Source organism: Phallusia mammillata, chromosome 2 (genome assembly GCF_965637545.1).
Source record: "Phallusia mammillata chromosome 2, kaPhaMamm4.hap1.1, whole genome shotgun sequence".
In the NCBI taxonomy this organism is placed as follows: Eukaryota; Metazoa; Chordata; class Ascidiacea; order Phlebobranchia; family Ascidiidae; genus Phallusia; species Phallusia mammillata.
In genome coordinates this window covers 19,031,319-19,047,070 of record NC_137253.1, presented here as the reverse complement: position 1 = coordinate 19,047,070, position 15,752 = coordinate 19,031,319, and the positions used below count along the sequence as shown (strand labels likewise).

The 15,752-nt window shown below is 39.4% G+C and overlaps 4 protein-coding genes across 5 annotated transcripts; 1 reads left to right on the top strand and 3 right to left on the bottom strand.

The window, feature by feature from the left end:
* Window positions 1–71: 71 nt before the first annotated feature.
* LOC145213811 (intraflagellar transport protein 57 homolog) lies at window positions 72–5,454 on the bottom strand. Its single transcript, XM_080082218.1, has 11 exons — window positions 5,269–5,454; window positions 4,974–5,082; window positions 4,709–4,871; window positions 4,531–4,649; window positions 3,946–4,129; window positions 3,573–3,669; window positions 2,145–2,239; window positions 1,956–2,087; window positions 1,648–1,777; window positions 1,097–1,194; window positions 72–460 (listed from the first exon to the last, which is right to left on the bottom strand). Exons 1-11 carry the CDS (start codon window positions 5,318–5,320, stop codon window positions 329–331), a joined length of 1,311 nt encoding a protein of 436 aa, XP_079938344.1. The 5' UTR covers window positions 5,321–5,454; the 3' UTR covers window positions 72–328.
* Window positions 5,455–5,517: 63 nt separating this feature from the next.
* Window positions 5,518–8,269, bottom strand: LOC145213810 (uncharacterized). Its single transcript, XM_080082216.1, has 2 exons — window positions 6,305–8,269; window positions 5,518–6,133 (listed from the first exon to the last, which is right to left on the bottom strand). Exon 1 carries the CDS (start codon window positions 8,255–8,257, stop codon window positions 6,794–6,796), a length of 1,464 nt encoding a protein of 487 aa, XP_079938342.1. The 5' UTR covers window positions 8,258–8,269; the 3' UTR covers window positions 5,518–6,133; window positions 6,305–6,793.
* Window positions 8,270–8,530: 261 nt separating this feature from the next.
* On the bottom strand, window positions 8,531–13,447 carry LOC145213809 (uncharacterized). Of its 2 annotated transcripts, XM_080082215.1 has the most exons (3): window positions 12,872–13,447; window positions 10,060–12,700; window positions 8,531–9,222 (listed from the first exon to the last, which is right to left on the bottom strand). In XM_080082215.1, the coding sequence occupies exons 2-3, from the start codon at window positions 12,496–12,498 to the stop codon at window positions 8,533–8,535; spliced, it is 3,129 nt and encodes a 1,042-aa protein (XP_079938341.1). In that variant the 5' UTR covers window positions 12,499–12,700; window positions 12,872–13,447; the 3' UTR covers window positions 8,531–8,532. The 2 variants fall into 2 exon arrangements, with proteins under 2 accessions (XP_079938341.1, XP_079938340.1); XM_080082214.1 differs by having other exon boundaries at window positions 8,531–12,700.
* A 1,172-nt stretch (window positions 13,448–14,619) lies between these two features.
* On the top strand, window positions 14,620–15,688 carry LOC145214365 (uncharacterized). Its single transcript, XM_080082879.1, has 2 exons — window positions 14,620–15,259; window positions 15,533–15,688. The coding sequence occupies exons 1-2, from the start codon at window positions 14,851–14,853 to the stop codon at window positions 15,643–15,645; spliced, it is 522 nt and encodes a 173-aa protein (XP_079939005.1). The 5' UTR covers window positions 14,620–14,850; the 3' UTR covers window positions 15,646–15,688.
* Window positions 15,689–15,752: the final 64 nt, after the last annotated feature.

Below are 15,752 nucleotides of genomic sequence, written 5' to 3'. Positions count from 1 at the left end.
GGGAAATCTGCCATAACACTCACGAGTTTCAGCTTGCACACAAAACTTTCTTGCCAAACGATAGCCTACAGTATATCGAAAATAAATTTATTTGCGCAATGCAAAACTTATTCTATAAATTCCGCTGAAACTAAAGTTCGCAAAAGATCGGTATGACAAAAATCGTTTTTGAAAAATACATACAGCACATAAAAATTTCAATAGTAACCAGCAAACACAGAAACAATGCCTGTAGTGGTGCTCCATATTATTTGAGTCCGTCTTATTGACGGTCGATTTTTCCATATTTTTTTCCCGCAGTATAATATTTGTGGCTTTCACGAAACAACTATATGTTTGCAAAATAGTTCTTTGCAGTGTCGTCGTCACCCTCGGAAAGCGTTGATAAGTGGTTTGACAAACTTGTTCCGTGCTGTTTGTTCATGTCTTTATGCATTAGAGATTTGTCTCTTAACCTGGCCTGAAAAATATGATGCTTTATACATAATGGCTCAGCAAATACACCAAGAAGTGACAAAACAAAATGTTAACTAAAAGAGTGGCTAATTTAGATAATTAACGAATATGCTTGAACTAACGAATATGTAATAAACGAATACACAACGGACTAATCCATATATTGCACATTGCTCCAGTTCGCTGCGAAAAGTTTTCGGTCGTTACGCTTATATCCAATTTTACAGAAGAAATTGTTCCATTTATAAGTTTTTGGCAACACACATTTTCGTGAATGTGCACAATAAAATGTCATATTTCACGATTTTACACATGTACACCATTTAACATACTAACTATCACGATTGCAGGGATTTTTCTCAGAATCTCTGACGTATTGAGTCATGCGCATGACAGATGAAAATTAAACACATATTTTAGACTGTACAGGTAATCCCTAATTAAAAAAAGAAGCACTCTTTCTCAACCAACCAGGTGAAACAAACCAGAGTTAGTTTAAAAAATGAAAAAAGTATGGACGAAAGCAATATTAAGTCCTCTCATAATCCATAATACGAGTGCTATCAATAAATTCAGATTTTGCACTACATTTGTGCACTTGGTATTCATATGCTGTGCAAATTATACTTGTAGTTCTTACCTGCATTAGGACATGCTCTATGACTCCAATTCTAATATCCATTTGGATTGACTCAGTTTTTAGTCGATTTAATGTCTGTTTAATCTTGACTAAGGGAGCTGAAAAGTATTTTTTTAATTAATGTTTTTATGGTATATTGTGGTCAATTGGAACTATGTATCAAGGTTAACCCAAATTGCACAACTAAAGGCAAAAATAAAAACAGAACACATGTTTTTACAGAGTGTAATGTTTTAATATATGTTGATGTAGTCACAAAAAAGTAAGAGTTTCTTAAGTAATTCAATAAACCTGTGATTTAAAAAATAAAATAAAAACAAGACTTGTTGATGACGAATATAACGGCCCAAATAGACATACAAAGCAATATGCTTTTTTACTCAAACATTTCAGCAAATGCTCATGCCATCATCAGTGATATGAGGGGCCATATTAGTTACACACATTTATAACCACTTGAGTCACATAAAAGATTGATAAAAAGGTGTTAAACAAAACTTGTTAGCATGTACAAAACTATTTTGTTGCTAAATAATCCAAAAAAAATCCACCTCCATCTGTCATACTGCTTCCTCTTTCTTCCATTTCCATTTTTACTTTGTCAAGTTCCTCGGTTAATTCAGCAAGCGTTCTAGAATGTTCAGTTACTCCCCCACTTCCCTGCTTGTATTTCTCTTTTGCCTTTAAAATATTAAATAATTGTGTTCAATTCTTATTTGCTGACTTTATTGAAAAGCATACTATTTGTCTAAATGTTTTTAAAGCAAAGATACAAAATCATAAATGGTTTCACAACCTTTTTTTACGTTTGTAATGTATTTAGGGTGTGTATGATTATGGCAACCATCAAAAAAACTACCTGTGCAAGTTGGTCTTGAGCACCACGATATTCCTGAACATGATGTTCAAGCTGACTATTAATGTATTTTTCCCGACTTGAAATCTTTTCCAGTGTGCGACGAATTTCACTGTGAAGTTTGTCCAAATGTGTCTGCAAACTTCTACTGTCATTTTGTTGTTGTTAAACTGTATGTTAGAAGCTGTGTACCTTTGCATCAACAAGAGATGATTCAATGCCTTTTTTGTGTTGATGCATCTGATCAACATGTGTTCTCCAATCTTTGTTATCAGTTCGAATAGTCACTGTAAAATTTAAAGGTGCTTTTTAGTTAACCCAAAGAAAAGACTAAACTAGAAAGGTGTCTTTCCCATTTAATGCCTATTTATGCATTCTAATTTATTGATTTACTATGGTCAGTTGAAAACAGAACTTGGCTATGTCCACTTTATGGGATTTTCACTTTCTTGTACTTATTTTTTATTTTTTGACAAAGCTCTGTCTTCCTTCTATTTCATATCCTTGTATCTTGTAGAATTAAGCAGATAGCACGGTAGCTATGGTCATATTGACTAATTACTTTGAGTACTAAACCGTTTTGTGTTCATTTTTAAGTGGACATAGATTCTGTTTTAAGCAAAGATTATACCTGCACTATATCCAATGATATAGACTTTTTCAATGTAAACTTTAACAAGTTTAATGGTGAAAACAATGGCTCAAATAGACATAAAAAGCGACATGCTTTATTGTTCAAACGTTTCGGCAAATGCTCATGCCATCATCAGTGATATGAAGGCCACATCAGTTACACCCGCTTATATACACTTTAGTCGCATGAAGGAATGTGGCCTTCATATCACTGATGATGGCATGAGCATTTGCCGAAACGTTTGAACAATAAAGCATGTCGCTTTTTATGTCTATTTGGGCCGTTATTTTCACCGTTAAACTTATGAACAGATCCGTATATAGTGTTCCAAACTTTAACAAGGTTTTGGGGTAAATTTGATGATAGTTTAAGTTTTTTGGTATTGGAAGTATATATATGAAAGTGTAGTCTTTTAGCCTAAAGTAATGGTATTTAAAAAAGAGACAGAATCGATGTAAGCAGGAACATGACATAGATTACAATGCTAGTACAATCATGTTTTATTTTATTGTGTTCAGCAAGACCAATTGGGTTAACTTAGTACTTTGAACCAACAAATATACTTCTTTTCAAAAAATACAAATATTTTTTAAGATTATGCATGCAACATACATGTTGCAACCTTCAAAGTAAATCAAGCTATGCCACTTTCTGTCCAGACAAAATTAGATCTAAACTGGTTTATGTCCAATAAGTGGGTGGGTTGTAAAGAATAGGAAACATAGGAAATACTAAGAACCAAAAACGTGCTTTGGCCAAAAAAGAGTGCTATAAACTTATTAACCAGCATTATTAATAAATGCCATAGCCACAAACAACTATTCTCATGAAAAAAAAATACATCCCAATATGCAATATCTACAAAACACCACAACGTCTCCACAATTACTGTTGTAAAGCAATAATTATATTTAAGACTATCATTAAATATATCAACAAAAATCTGCACCATGTAGGAATGTAAGACACAAAATCAAGTGCAAAACCTTTCAGTGATGGGGCAACACGTTCCACTTCCAACTTCCATTCATCAGCATTTGTTGAAGAAACCATAATATCTATAGGTTTGGATGCATCACCAGCCTGTCACAGCAAAAGTCTCAATAAACAAGAAGGCAGGGTTAGCAACTTTTGCCATTGCGTATAGGGCCAGGTAAATACTGGGGTGATCAAGTGAACAAAACAGATTGCAAATCTACATGACTAAATCTACTATCTGCAAAAGTTTCATCCAAATCTAACAAATTTTATGGCAAAAGAGGGTGGATAAACTTCAGGAAAGAAAAAAAAAACAATTAAGTAAAGTGTGTCCCCTTCAATTATTAGCATCAACAGAAGTGGTTTAATTTATTTACATACCGTCATGCTTGATGCTGATTTTGAGCCTAAATCTAGAAAGGGTTCAGCCCCTTCATCATCGTCAGAAGCATTATTGGCGTCATAATCACCAATTTCTTCTTCCAATCTTTCAAGTTTCAATTCCGTTTCATCTTCATCAATAATATTTTCTTCCTCATCCTGCTCTTCATATGGATATACTGGCCTTTACAAACGTCACAGCAGAAAATTTATTATCTTTGTTGAACAAGAAACATTTGTGGGCAGGTCATTAAGTGAAAGCTTTCTGAAACCATGCTACCTGGGGTTTGGCTACAGCCTTTTTTTTTTTTTTTTTACTGAACGAAAACTTTTAAAATAGTAATTCACTAAAGATTCATACAAATTTAGATTCAAACTTCTTATTCATTATAGTAAACTGAAGCTTTTAGTTCCTTAAATCAGTCTGTAGTTTTCATTTTGCAATGTAATATAAATATATAATATCTATTTCGCCCATTTAATCGCATCCTCAGTTTCTGTTATTTGTTTTAGTCAAAAAAAAGTGTGGTTTCAGAGAAGGCAGGCCTGTTACAATTAATTAAAGCATGCAGTAAATATTCTTACCTGTTCCATGAAAACTGATTTGTAAGCAAGGCAGCATCAGCTAGTCTGTCAAGTACAAAGCATGCAAATTCTCCACTTCCAGACTTTAATTTTGATGGAGGAAAATCTGTATTAACACCCTGCAGTGAAAAAAGAAAAAAAAAATGGTGTCCTGTATTGTACATAAGTTAAGTCATACAAATCGCCTGAGGTCTTCTAAAATTCCTGAAACTGTTGCATTTGGATCGTCAAATTCCTGTGGCATCTCAAATGGCCTGCCAGCAACATTAATCAGCCATGCACTTAGTGCAGTAAAAATATAAAATTGTTCTCCTGGATTTGTTGCAATTGCAAAGTAGTGTCTGAAAAATAACTAATATTAATCATTTCTGCCTCCAAAAAGAACACAAATATTAACAACAATTTTTGTTGGACAAGAAAATATATACATACACACAACAAACCTTGAAAAAGGTTTAATGTTGTACTTTTTCAGAAAGTGTTCTTCGTAATTTAAAAGCTTTAGTTTGTCCATCAATTCTGACATAACTTCAAACATCTGATACATGGCAGCTAAACAAAATCAGAACAATAATAGATATGTTACTGAATTTTTGTTTAGCCATACCAGATTGGAAAGTAATTGTTTGCCTAAATAATTAGGTAAAATACGCACAGAAACAAATATTTATTTTCTACGTCCAATTATGAGTCCCTATAATAAAATTGCAAAGTTTTAGGTATTTAGTTTTAGTTCACCTGGGCCTCGATCTTCTTCTTCCCCACCCCCTCTTCTGCCATCGTCTGCCATACTTTGGGAAAGTTTTAACGTAAAATTACTAAATGATCATGAAAATACAGCACATAAACACATAGGCCGGTAATCCGGTATGTTTACGTTTACGAAATGTGAGATCTTTAAAAAAAACCTCTGCTGTATTGGAATTTGTAATCACACTTTAACGAAACCATTAAAATAACCCGTAGTTTCCTATTCCCCTAAAAAGTCACACGTCTAGTCGGGAACTCAATTCATTGATATATTTTTTGTGAATTTTATGTTAATTTACTTGTTCCAAATTTAAGCAGCCTTCAATTTACATTTTACAGGAAAGCTGTACAAAACTCAATTGTACCATTAGCGGTCATGTTAAACTTCTCTACTGGTGTGTACTGTGTACCTTATTTGTAGCTGTTTAATCCACAAAAATCAAAAACATCAATACAATTAAATAAGTTACAAAATTTGATGAAAACTTTGTTCAGTTTTACTTGGGCTCCTCTAAAATACGCAATCTACGCAATCTACTTATAAAACGTATGCAACTTTGAAAAATGTTGACGGTTAGGGTTTATAATAAAAATAACACTATAATTTCATTTTAGGCTTAATATTCACATGTGTGTTGAGAGTGGTACTAAATACCGTATGGTGCCGCATTTTAACACTTGTAAGAAAATTAAGTCCAAAAGGTATCTGTAGCGGCCGTAATTTATTCAAAAATCTGTGCAGCCTGGATCTGCACCGACCGCCGCACTAGGGGGTTTCCTAATTTGTCTTGAACGCAACACTGTCTGCCTGATGGTACAAATTTCTCCTTGGTTGCACAACAGCATTGGTTCTCTGTTAAACGAACAGAAACGTGTCACAATCGGCAATAATACGCACATTCAATATGGCCGATAAACTTACACTTAGGAATATGTCACGTTAAGAAAGGCAATACTCCTTAAATCATACACAAACAGTATTACGACATTTAACTTACACAATTTACACATTCAAATTACGTACCAACTTGTTAGGAGTCCAGGACTGAATTATAGGCACTTTGACGAACTAAGACGTTTCAGCATTTTAATAACTTTAGCTTTCATGTTTTTATAGCTGCACATAATACATTATATTGTTAGCACATAAATATCTACAAAAAACTACATTAGATCCACCACAACTGCAACTACTAAAAAGCCTGCTCACAACACAGAAAGAAACTGTAAAACGTGGCCAAGACAAGATTGCGACACTAATGACATCACACGCATTGTTACGTCTGGAGATTTCTAACCAATCCTGGCAGACGCTTTGTTACGTCATAGTCAATGAAGTCAGGTTACTGACATCGAACTAGAAACAGGGAAAGAAAGCACATACAAGTAATTTCTCGCTGTAACATTCCCGGCCCCGATGTGCGAATCTGTTCGTCACATCCAATAAAACACAACACCACAGCGAGCACATAACAAAACACATTCACTATGTACAATCAAAAACTACGCGACGCTAGTTTTCGCCCGCCTTGCGAATCAGGCACAATTTAGCAATTGGCCTTTTCAAAGTCCCATTTTTGGTTTTGACCAGTACAGTGCGTACCGATCCATCCTCTGCAGGGTAGGTATCCACGACTCTCCCCGTCAGCCATCTGCCTCGCGGGACGGAGTTGTCCGCGAGAAGAACAAGATCATCATGCGCCAGATTGCGCTCTGGAACAGTCCATTTTTGCCGAACTTGTAAAGTCGGCAGGTACTCGTTGACCCATCTAGACCAGAATTGGTTGGCTAGGTATTGCACCTGGCGCCAACGACGTCTAACGTAGTTGTCCTTCTTGTCGAAAACCCCTGGCGGCAGTGTATCACAATGCCCCAGCAACACCAGATGATTTGGCGTTAAAGGTTCGTCACTTTCTGTATCCATAGTAACTGGAGTGAGTGGTCGAGAGTTAAGTATCGCTTCCACTTCAACCATAAACGTGATGAGAGTTTCATCATTTGGCGTTTGCTCAGACATGAGAGCACTCAGTATTTTCCGCACAGACCGAATGAGCCGCTCCCAAACTCCACCCATGTGACTTGCAGTAGGCGGATTGAAAGCCCATTCAATGTCACGCTGCCTGAGACAATCATAAATCTGCGCTTGATTCCAAGCCTTTAACGAGTCGCGCAAAACGCGATTAGCTCCAATAAAGTTGGTCCCGTTGTCGCTGAAGATCTTCTTCGGTTTTCCTCGGCGACCAATGAACCTCCGAAGGGCGTCAATAAAAGAATCCGTTGGCCGCGAGTGCGCAATTTCAATGTGCACAGCACGAACTGTCAGACACGTAAATATACATCCGTAGCGCTTAACCTCGCTCCTGCCTTGCTTTACCAACAAAGGCCCAAAGTAATCCACTCCAACGTATGTGAATGGACGCTCTCCTGGCGTTATTCGCTCACGTGGTAAGTTTGCCATCATCTGTTGACCGATGGGTGCATTGCGTCGACGACAAAATATGCATTGTCCCAACACACGCCTTACTGCAACTCCACCACGAACAACCCAGTACTTCTGTCGTAGCGATGTCCATGTAAGACCCATGCCAGAATGCTGAACGGTATTGTGATGATCCTCGATAATCAGATTTGTCACGTGGTGTTTGTTGGGCAGAATCACCGGATGCTTCAAGTCATATGCCACCGGTGCACGATGCAAGCGACCTCCAACACGTAGAACACCATCAACCAAAATGGGATTCAGCCTCTGCAAAGACCTTCCAGATTTTCTTGATACACGCTTGTTCACAGCATACTTATGATCGCGCTGTGAATGTGCACGAATTTCTTCAGCAAACTCCTGCTGCTGAACGTATTTGATCACTGCAAGCTCTGCCTTTTGCAGTTCCGCAACGCTTATCGGATCGGTAACTTGCAACTTATTTTTCGTTCGAATAAACTTGACAAACCGTAGCAGCCATGCCACAGCCTTCTTCATTCTTTTCCAGGACGAGTATCGATTGATCAACTGATTTATGCAGTCTAATTTTCGGAGAAACGACTTCCTTTCGCTCTTTTAGCACAAACTCCTCGGGTAGAACGTCTGGAATCAAAGGACTTGTAGGCCATTGATCCTCCGACTTGCACAAAAACGGTGGTCCAGCAAACCATCTCTCGCATTTTACCAACGCAGCAACTCTCAAACCCCGCGACGCGTCGTCAGCCGGATTGAGCGCTGTTGGTACATGTTTCCACTGTGAAGCATCAGACCCTTCATCTATCTTCGTCAGCCTGGTCCATTTTCACAGCAAGTGTAGCTGCTGTCAGCTCAAGTCGCGGAATAGAAACGACTTTCAATGGGGCTAGTCTAGCTTTAGCCAACAAAAGGGTACAACACACACGTCTATTTACATCTTCAACCCTCAAGTATGACACGGCACCGTAACCATATGACGATGCATCAGCAAAATGGTGCAACTCGCATACCTTGATTCTTCCCAATCCGCTTGGCTTTAAACGTCTGGGTATTTGAATGGAAGAAAGTTCCGGCAACTGGGAAATCCAACGGCGCCACGCTGTGGCAATATCTTCTGGTACTTCCTCGTCCCATCCAATACCTTGTCTGCACAACTCTTGCAGCAACATTCGCGCCTGCAAGACAACTGGAGCAACAAACCCCAAAGGATCAAAAAGAGAACTCACTACAGACAATATGCCTCGTCTGGTGATCGGCTTTTCCTTTACCTTGACATCAAATTGAAACGTATCGGTACGATAATTCCAGCTCACCCCAAGAACACGTTCCACTTGACCGGTGTCATCTTTCAAAGAAAACGAAGTCTTCGCTGAGTCGCTTTTAGGTACATCATCTAAGACTCTTTCGTCGTTGCTCAACCATTTCCTCAAGTGAAACCCTCCACGCTGCAAAAGCGCGCGAATCTCCTGCACCAACTGCTTGGCTTCCTGTAAAGTAGCGACAGACTTTAAACAGTCGTCCACATAAAAATTGCGTCGCACTGTAGCAACGGTCTCTTCTGAAAATGCATGACAATTGTCGTCTGCGGTACGCCGCAAACTAAAACTTGCACAACACGGCGAAGACGTCGCTCCAAACAAATGGACCAGCATTTGGAAATCTACTGGCTCCCTCGTCATGTTTCCGTCCGGCCACCACACGAATCGCAAACAGTCAATATCCCTAGGATCCACTCTCACTTGGTGGAACATAGCCTCGACATCTGCAACAATGGCAATAGCCTCTTGCCGGAACCGTAAAAGAACGCCAACCAGGCTATTCATCATGTCGGGACCTTGCAACAGCTGCTTGTTCAAGGACGTGTCCCGAAATTTTGCCGCGCAGTCAAACACTACTCTAACCTTCCCTGGCTTCTGCGGGTGCAGAACCGGGTGATGTGGCAAATACCAAATAGACCTCTTTTCTTCCTTTTGATCATCTGCTTTTAGACGCTGCGCGTATCCATTCTTCAGGTAGCCGTTAATCGTCTCCTTGTACTTCTGACACAAGTGACTGTCGTTATTCAAACGACGCTTTAGGTAGCTCAGCCTTTGCACAGCCTGTGTGCGGTTGTTTGGCAGATTGGGCGATCCTGCACGCCACGGCAATCGCAAACAGTAATGGTTATCTTCTAGTTTCACAGAGTCGTTCATTAGTTTCATCGCGTATTTGTCCTCCTTTGACATACCGATACTGGAACCTAGACTGGAATCTTTAAACTCAGTTTCCCACATCTTCTTTACTTGTTGATGCAACAACTCATTAGACAAGTTAACATGATTCACCTGGACGTGTTGTACACTGCATCTACCAGAGCGAGACGAAGCAGTACCGAACAGAGACCAACCGAGAACTGTCTTGACCGCGCTCGGCTCTCCGCGTCGTCCTCTTCTCTCATCTTCGATCCAAAATGCTTCTGGCACATCCAGTCCGATCAGCAGTAGCACTTCATCGTTTAATGGCGTCGCGAATTTAATGTCACGGAGATGCGACCATTTTTTCTCGCATCTATTTGGAACAACAGGTAAATTATCTACCATAATCACATGTCGCAAGTCAACAACTCCTGCGCCATCTAGCGGCCTCGCAGATAAACTAACGACAGAACCACTGTTGTTTTGTGTTTTCCCATTAATCGTTGAAAGCGTAAATTCAATCTTGTCACCTGTCAGGTTAAGCATATCTAGCAGCCGTCTCGAGCACATCGTCGAGTTTGAACCGGAATCCAGAAAGGCGTAGGTTTCAACCTCCTTTCCGTTTTTGCCACTGACCCTTACTGGGACAATATTCATATACACGTTTTGGCCAACCTGAGGTACCGACGACTTGGCTGCACACGAAGTTGAGGTTACCACGGTCTTTGAGGCACTTCCACTCTTTGCTGGACCTGGCCTTTGCTCTCTTCGCTGTGAAAGGTTGTCCGACTCTGGTTCAGGTAAATCATGAGGTAATAGCATGTGATGTCTACGTCGACATCCTTCTAGTGAACAAGAACTCTGCAATGTACAATTCCTAGCGATGTGACCTTTAGCAAAACAGTTGTCACAGAGCCTAGCTCTTCGCACTATTCGCAGTCGTTCGCCGAACTGCTTTCCTTTAAACACTTTACATTGCGCCAAAGCGTGGGGCACATTACAGATTGGACACTCGTCACCTGGCGGCTTGCTTGTCGATGCTTGCCTTCCGTCGTAACCTGTTGACACGGAAGCAGCATGTGACGAGGCTCTGATCATCCTTGGCGGTGGCCTGACCGGTTTCGGTGGTCCGCTGTCCTTCTTAGACGTCATCATTCTTCCAAACAGAGTGTTGGCTATCAGAGCTTCATTCTGTACGAACTCCACCAAATGCGAAAACTGCGGTTCGCTTCCACGCAGCTCGATCTCGCCAGCATGTCGTTTCCAGCTGTGTTGCATGTTTAGTGGCAAACGTCTAGCAATACTTAGGAGATGTTCAAAGTTATTTATATCGGCAAAATAACCCAAATGAGACAAAGTGACATGACATTCATCCAAGTGACGTGCAAGCTCCTGTAGCCCTTCGCTGTCATCAGCTTTTAAATACGGACCCTGGGTCAGACGTTGAACATAGGACCTGGCTATAATAAACGGACGACCATAATGGTCATGCAAAACTTTGCGAGCCTTGCGGTAGCCATCATCGTCCATGCATGAACAAAACAATATCATTTTTTCGGCTTCACCAGAACAATACTGAATAAGATAGTTTAGTTTGGACTTGTCACTCTGCACACGGCTAGCAATGCATTCATCAAACGTTGTCATAAAACGCGTGTAATGTAACGGGTTGCCATCAAAATGCAGCAACTCGGGCTTGGGCAAATCGAGGCCATCTTTCAATAGTGAAGCAACGTGCATTAAATCACTGACCTGTGGTTTGTGCTCACCACTAACCATATTCGGTGCGTCACCATTAGACACATCTAATGCACTGTCGACCGGTAACGGTTCTTGCGTAGCTGGCGTTTCCAAAGCAGTCTTCGATTTCAATTCTTGCCGCAACGGTGATTTCGGCGTTTCCTTCACATGTTCCTCGATTCGACAAGGTACCGATGTCGTAGAAACGTCATCCAGATTCAGCACGTCGCGCATTCCATTGAACGACCGACGCTCCCAGATATCAGCCTCGACCGCTGCAGCTTGTACGTCGTGGTCCGCTTCCAAAAGCTCAAATTTGTCCAACTCCTCACGCCTGCGACGTTCTGCTTCTTCGACTTGCAACTTCGCTCGTTGTTTTTCCTGGAGCTGTTTTTTCTTCAGAACAGCCAGTTCTTTCTTTACGACAGCTTCGGTGCGTTTCGTACTTGAACGGGAACTGGCAATCGATGATCGCACAGTAGCTGGCCTTGACGCATGCGAATTGTGACTTCGCTTGGACTTCACGGTAACATTATCGTCGTGATTCTCTTCAATGCCAGACAGCCACTCTTCGATGCGATTTTCGAATTCTTCTTTGCCCTTGCGTAAGCTGCTAAGCTTCTCCTTAGCCTTAGACTTGGCATTATTACGTTTCAAAGCACTGACGTAATCAAAGTGGTTTTCGACGTACTCTTCGAAAGTTAAAGAGACTTGCTTCTGCTTCTCCTTCAGCACTTTAACATTCTGGTTGCTGACCATCAATTCTTCCGCTTCTAGGTAGAGAGAATTGAGTTTGTCCACAATAGCTTTCAACGTTGCCTTTGTCACAACCATGTTGTAATTATTCATGAAACGTCTTCAATCAAACTTCAGGTCGTCGTATGTCCCAAAGTTGAGAACTTTAATGTAGCGGCCGTAATTTATTCAAAAATCTGTGCAGCCTGGATCTGCACCGTCCGCCGCACTAGGGGGTTTCCTAATTTGTCTTGAACGCAACACTGTCTGCCTGATGGTACAAATTTCTCCTTGGTTGCACAACAGCATTGGTTCTCTGTTAAACGAACAGAAACGTGTCACAATCGGCAATAATACGCACATTCAATATGGCCGATAAACTTACACTTAGGAATATGTCACGTTAAGAAAGTCAATACTCCTTAAATCATACACAAACAGTATTACGACATTTAACTTACACAATTTACACATTCAAATTACGTACCAACTTGTTAGGAGTCCAGGACTCAATTATAGGCACTTTGACGAACTAAGACGTTTCAGCATTTTAATAACTTTAGCTTTCATGTTTTTATAGCTGCACATAATACATTATATTGTTAGCACATAAATATCTACAAAAAACTACATTAGATCCACCACAACTGCAACTACTAAAAAGCCTGCTCACAACACAGAAAGAAACTGTAAAACGTGGCCAAGACAAGATTGCGACACTAATGACATCACACGCATTGTTACGTCTGGAGATTTCTAACCAATCCTGCCAGACGCTTTGTTACGTCATAGTCAATGAAGTCAGGTTACTGACATCGAACTAGAAACAAGGAAAGAAAGCACATACAAGTAATTTCTCGCTGTAACAGTATCTGAGATTAAATTATATAGTTATTTTTGTTATAAACCCTCACCCAGACCCTAATAGCCCTAACCGTCAACATCTCAGTTAGTTTTTTTAGTAGATTGAGTATAGATTGCGTATTTTAGAGTAGCCCGTTTTACTTCACATGGGAGACCATCAATACCTCACATTTGTGCTTTTTGCATTTCCATGTTGTCATCACCACATCATTAAGGAATTTAAACATAAGAAACCGCCCAGCGGGCACCGGGCGTAGTATAAACGTCATTTTCACGTCGAAATTCCATATCGACGTCTTTCTGACAAAAATCGACCATTGTGAAAAAATAGGACGTCGAAATGACGTCAAATTAAGGTCGAAAATTAGTCAAAATTTTTAAGGTCCCAAAACAACCGGTATTCGACGTCAATTTAATGGCATATTAGGCACGTTTAAGTAACGTTGAATTTTTCACGTTTATTCGACGTCGTAATTTAGTATCTTCGCAACTTTGTCGTAATTTGGATTCAATTTCAACGTCTTTCTTTTCACGTTGAAATTATGTACATTTGTCGACGTTGAAATAAAGTCGCCTAAACGTCGTCGATGAAACTATACGTTTGTTGGTTTAATAATCGATCACATTTCAACGTTGAAATCCGACCAAAAACCAAACCAAAGTAAAACTAAAACGTCAAAACCATTAATAAACGTCGATTTTTTGACAAATTAGACACGTTAAAGAAACGTTGATTTTGTCGTGAAAATTCGACGTCGTAATTTAGTGTCTTCGTAACTTTGTTTTAATTTGGATTCAATTTCAACGTCTTTCTTTTCACGTTGAAATCATGTACTTTTATTGATGTTAAAATGAAGTCGATTAAGCGTCGAAGAAGTAAAGGCATTTGTTGGATTAATAATTAACCACATTTCAACGTTCAAAACAGGCCAAAAAGCAAACTCAAGTAAAAATAAAAGTTGAAACCATTTCTGAACGTCGATTTTACGACATGTTTCGAACGTTAAGGAATTTGTCGTTAATATTCGACGTCGTAATTTAGTGCCTTTGCAACTTTGTCGTAATTTGGATTGAATTGCGACGTCTTTCTTTTCACGTTGAAATTATATGTATTAGGGAACGTTAAAACAAAGTAGATTAAATGTCGCGAACGAAAGGGCAGTTACTCAACAAAACAATTAACCACATTTTAACGTCGAAATTTAAACCATTTTGAACATCAATCTAATAGCATATTTTGAAAGATTTTATGTTGGACTTTTCGTGTGTACTTGTCATCGTCATCGTAATTTAAAGCATGTATAACTACGTTTCAACTAAAAAGTTTCAATTATGTCCACATATGAAGAAACGAAGAAAGCACACAGTTTTTGAGTAACTCTTACTTACATGTTGCCAGTTTTCACACGCTGATTTGACAAAAAAAATCGATGTAGCCTATAATATAAAAGCGTGATTGAAAAACATAGTCATTGACGTTTTATTTTAGTCAAACTAATTCTTGAAGAAGATTGTAATGGTAACCAAAACAATACCGGCGCTTCTTTCGTCGATCAGGCTCATATGCCTGTAGTTTCATAAGTCTCGTGATATCGCTCTCCCATGGGATCCAAACAATGGTACGTTATCGGACTGGGCGTTCGAACTCCCGCTGTTAGTCACTTTGATGTCAGTTTTAATAAATTCGATTTTGCGCTAATGCTTTCGCGCCTTTTTAGTTTTGTTCTCCCGCGCAAGGGTCATGTGACCACGGGATCCAATAAGCGCAAAGGGCATGTTCGTCATTTTGGTCGAATCTACGCAAGTTTAGCAGTAGCGCAAAAGACGAGCATGAGCTGCATATTACAGGCTGTCAGGCTTTATAGGATTCTTCGAGTTTTTCAGTATCTGACGACAAAGAAGAATCAAAGTAAACATGTAATGTTTCATGTCAACAATGAACGTGGGACTATTGAAAGGGATTTATTACAAGCTCGCATTGGCTCAACTCATCTCTTCCAAGTTGTGCAAGGTAAAAAAGAGGATCCTTAGTCCTTACCAAAAGTGGTCTATTGTTTTAAAGTCTAACCGTGTTTTCCTCATGTGATTCGAGAAAGTTGGTTTAAATGTTGCAAGTAGAATACACATGTACATGGTCTCATACGATTCTTCTTGTAGAAGTAATTAATTATGTTGAAATTGTATTTCTAAATGTATGGCAAATGGAGTTTGTACGAGTAGCCTACAAGAGAAATGTACTTTTTCCAATGCAACATATTTTTAATTAATGATTTTTTGTACACAGAGAGAAAGAGTTCGTACGAGAAGCAACAAGCAACGCTGATTCATACAGTTGGGAATTATCTCAAACATGGAAAATCCCGAACGTCCCCGGACAACTACAATTTCTTGTTGTGATTTTTGGTAGTTTTTCTTGTAATAAATTCTTTATTCGGTTTAACTTTTGTGTATTGTGCAGGTAATTGGAGGATAATTTAGTTACGTTAGGGTCGTTGTTAGACGTC

What these genes read in the sequence shown, in the direction of transcription:
- LOC145213811 (XM_080082218.1), bottom strand. Translation starts at nt 5,320, where the DNA reads ATGGCAGACGATGGCAGAAGAGGGGGTGGGGAAGAAGAAGATCGAGGC. An exon ending in AACATTAAACCTTTTTCAAG is followed by an intron (nt 4,872 to 4,973) that starts GTTTGTTGTGTG and finishes GTTATTTTTCAG; the next exon opens with ACACTACTTTGCAATTGCAA. An exon ending in AATCAGCATCAAGCATGACG is followed by an intron (nt 3,670 to 3,945) that starts GTATGTAAATAA and finishes TTGCTGTGACAG; the next exon opens with GCTGGTGATGCATCCAAACC.
- LOC145213810 (XM_080082216.1), bottom strand. Translation starts at nt 8,257, where the DNA reads ATGAAGAAGGCTGTGGCATGGCTGCTACGGTTTGTCAAGTTTATTCGA.
- LOC145213809 (XM_080082214.1), bottom strand. Translation starts at nt 12,498, where the DNA reads ATGAATAATTACAACATGGTTGTGACAAAGGCAACGTTGAAAGCTATT.
- LOC145214365 (XM_080082879.1), top strand. Translation starts at nt 14,851, where the DNA reads ATGGGATCCAAACAATGGTACGTTATCGGACTGGGCGTTCGAACTCCC. An exon ending in TCTCTTCCAAGTTGTGCAAG is followed by an intron (nt 15,260 to 15,532) that starts GTAAAAAAGAGG and finishes TTTTGTACACAG; the next exon opens with AGAGAAAGAGTTCGTACGAG.